At 57.2% G+C, this 2,500-nt stretch overlaps 1 protein-coding gene across 1 annotated transcript in view; it reads right to left on the bottom strand.

Moving 5' to 3' along the window:
- Positions 1-220: 220 nt before the first annotated feature.
- Positions 221-2,500, bottom strand: part of LOC145396223 (uncharacterized) — an 18,199-nt gene continuing 15,919 nt past the window's right edge. Inside the window, exon 2 of the mRNA XM_080269658.1 lies at positions 221-1,944. Coding sequence (XP_080125784.1) covers positions 221-1,944 — 1,724 coding nt within the window. The remainder of the gene's footprint in view (positions 1,945-2,500) is intronic.

Here is a 2,500-nt window from a genome sequence, read left to right on the forward strand (position 1 = left end):
CACGCATGACAGTTGGCCCCCACGTGGCCCAGCTTCCCCACACTCCAGTCTACAATATAGTGGGCGGGTGGGTGGTGGGCGGGTGTTACTGGTTAATGAGGGTTTAGAGTACAGTGGTCACTGCCCACACACTGCCACGCCCACTGCCCAGGCCCGCCCGTAAAGCTTATAGTTAAAGCTTGTAAAAAATGTCTTAATGGAGGTTAGCGTGGCTGAGTGCCTACACAGTCGTGACCACCACGCCACTGACTCCCCCCATTTGTTGCTGTTGTTGCACCTGCTGCTGCTGCTGCTGCTGCTGCTGCACTGCTGCTTGTTGCTGTTGTGCTGCTTGCTGTTGCTGTGGGTGGTGTGGGGGCGCATGTTGCTGTAGGTGTTGTGTGCTGGTTGATGGCGCACCACTGCTGCTCGCAGGTGCTGAGGTGCTAGGTGAACTGCCACTCACTTTTTTTAGTTTTTGTTTGAGGTGAACTTTGGCGTGTCTCTTCTTCTCATCGGAACGCGCAAACTTGCGGGAACAGACATCACAGCAGAAGGGCTTTTCACCGGTGTGTGTGCGGATGTGAGTGGTGAGATGGTCCGACCGTGAGAAGGACCGCATGCATATCCTACACTGGAATGGCTTCTGACCAGTGTGGATGCGGATGTGTCTCGTGAGCTCATCAGACCGGGAGAAGCGGCGGTCGCAGTTCTCTACTGGGCAGGCATACGGTCTCTCGTGAACGGGGGTCTTGCTAGGCCTGTTCGGGTACTTTCTCGGTTTGACGGGCAGCAGCTTAAGGGGTAGGGGACTCTGTTGGTACACTTGGGACAGGATTTCATGCCCCTTGCTTGTGGACTGGTCGAAGGGCGCCAGTGTGGCAGACTCTGGGTACTGTGGTTCTTGCTTGGGGACCACAACACCTGAGGGGCCCGCCACAGATTCAAGCCCCCCACTGAAGGGAACCTGTGTGGTGAAGGTCCCCACGGCAGGGTACCCAAATTTACTTCCCACCAGGCCACGGCTGAAGTCCACCTGCGATGTCCCCGCTTGACCTATCGCCGCCAGCTGCTGTTGTTGTTGCTGTTGTTGTTGTTGTTGCTGCTGCTGTTGCTGTGGCACTTGCTGCTGCTGCGGTGGCTGGGGCTGTGGTTGTGACTGTTGCTGCTGCTGTTGTGGTGGGAGGGGCAGCTGTGGGGGGTGATGAAGTTGAGCAGTGGAGAGTGTGGAGGTGACAACAGTGGTGGGGGTGCAGGTAGAGTATGTTGGGGGCTGCTTGAGTGGCCCTGGGCTAGGCTGGGTGTCAAAGGGCCCAGGCAGGTCCGTGCTGGAGAGGGTAAGGGCAGGAAGGCGGTCGTCATAACCAAGGGTGAAGGAGGGGGCAGCAGAGGCAGCCGGGTCAGGCATGCCCTGCTGGGCGGAGGAAGCGGGCTGCTGTAGGAACCCTAGGATGGGCGTCAACACGGAACTCTTGTCGTGCGAGGTGCTGGGGAACAGCCACGCGCTGAAAGTGGTGGTGGGTGATGGGGTGGTGACCTGCGGCCCTGTCAGTGCCGAGGTGGGCTGTGCGGTGGCAAAGGTGCCACGGTAGTGCACCTGTTGGCCCTGGCCCTCAGTGCCCTTACTGCTGCCGCCTGCTGCTGCTGCTGCTGCTGCCGCCGCTGCCGCTGATGCCGATGCTGCCGCCTGGTGAGGGAACATTGTGGTGTCTGCGGCAGCACCCTCCGCTGGGGAAGCAACGGGGCTGGTCAGCGCCCCGGGAGACGCCCCACGGGGGCTGGCCGCTGCCTCCTGCACCTCTTGCTTCACTGCCTCCTGTTGCACAGGGGTGGAGGCGGGGGTAGGGTGGAGGTGGTGTGGGGGTGGGGCCGGGGGCTGCTCCTGGTGGGGGAGGGGGGCGGCGGGGGAGGACGGGTCCGCCACGCTACCCGGGCTGTGCTCGGCCTCCACGCTCCCCACCGACGCTGTAAACAAGAAGAAGAACACATTAGTATACACACATACACTGACTGCAAAGAATACACATTAATATGCACAGATACATTTGTTATACGTGTATGTACTGCCTTCAGTGACTTATACAATCACATAATCAGCATCATCTTAATACTAGTCATCATCAGCATCATCTTAATACTAGTCATCATCAGAATCATCATCACCCATTATGTCACTGATAAATGGGGTGTGTAGTACCTCCAAACACACACCATCATCATCATTTCATCACTGTACCACCCGTTGTCCCACTACTCGGCCTGTGTGGGGCGGACAGCATCAAGAAACAGCAACAGGGCACCATAACACAGGGTAGTAACGCCCCTCACGCTCTCTGGCCTGGTGCACTCTTAACCTTCCTATTATTTTTATTCTCAACGTCAGTCAGTTTTATTCGGCTCAATAATTGCCTCCTCGTGCTAAAGAGGTTGAGACGCACGTGTACGTGACTGTGAATGTGTCTTATGTATGTGGCTATGTATACCTATTTCCCTACATGATACAGGTGATGCACGTGAGTAA

The sequence above is a fragment of the Coenobita brevimanus genome, chromosome 35 (genome assembly GCF_032717465.1).
Source record: "Coenobita brevimanus isolate Jiangsu-jjx chromosome 35, ASM3271746v2, whole genome shotgun sequence".
NCBI lineage: Eukaryota > Metazoa > Arthropoda > Malacostraca > Decapoda > Coenobitidae > Coenobita > Coenobita brevimanus.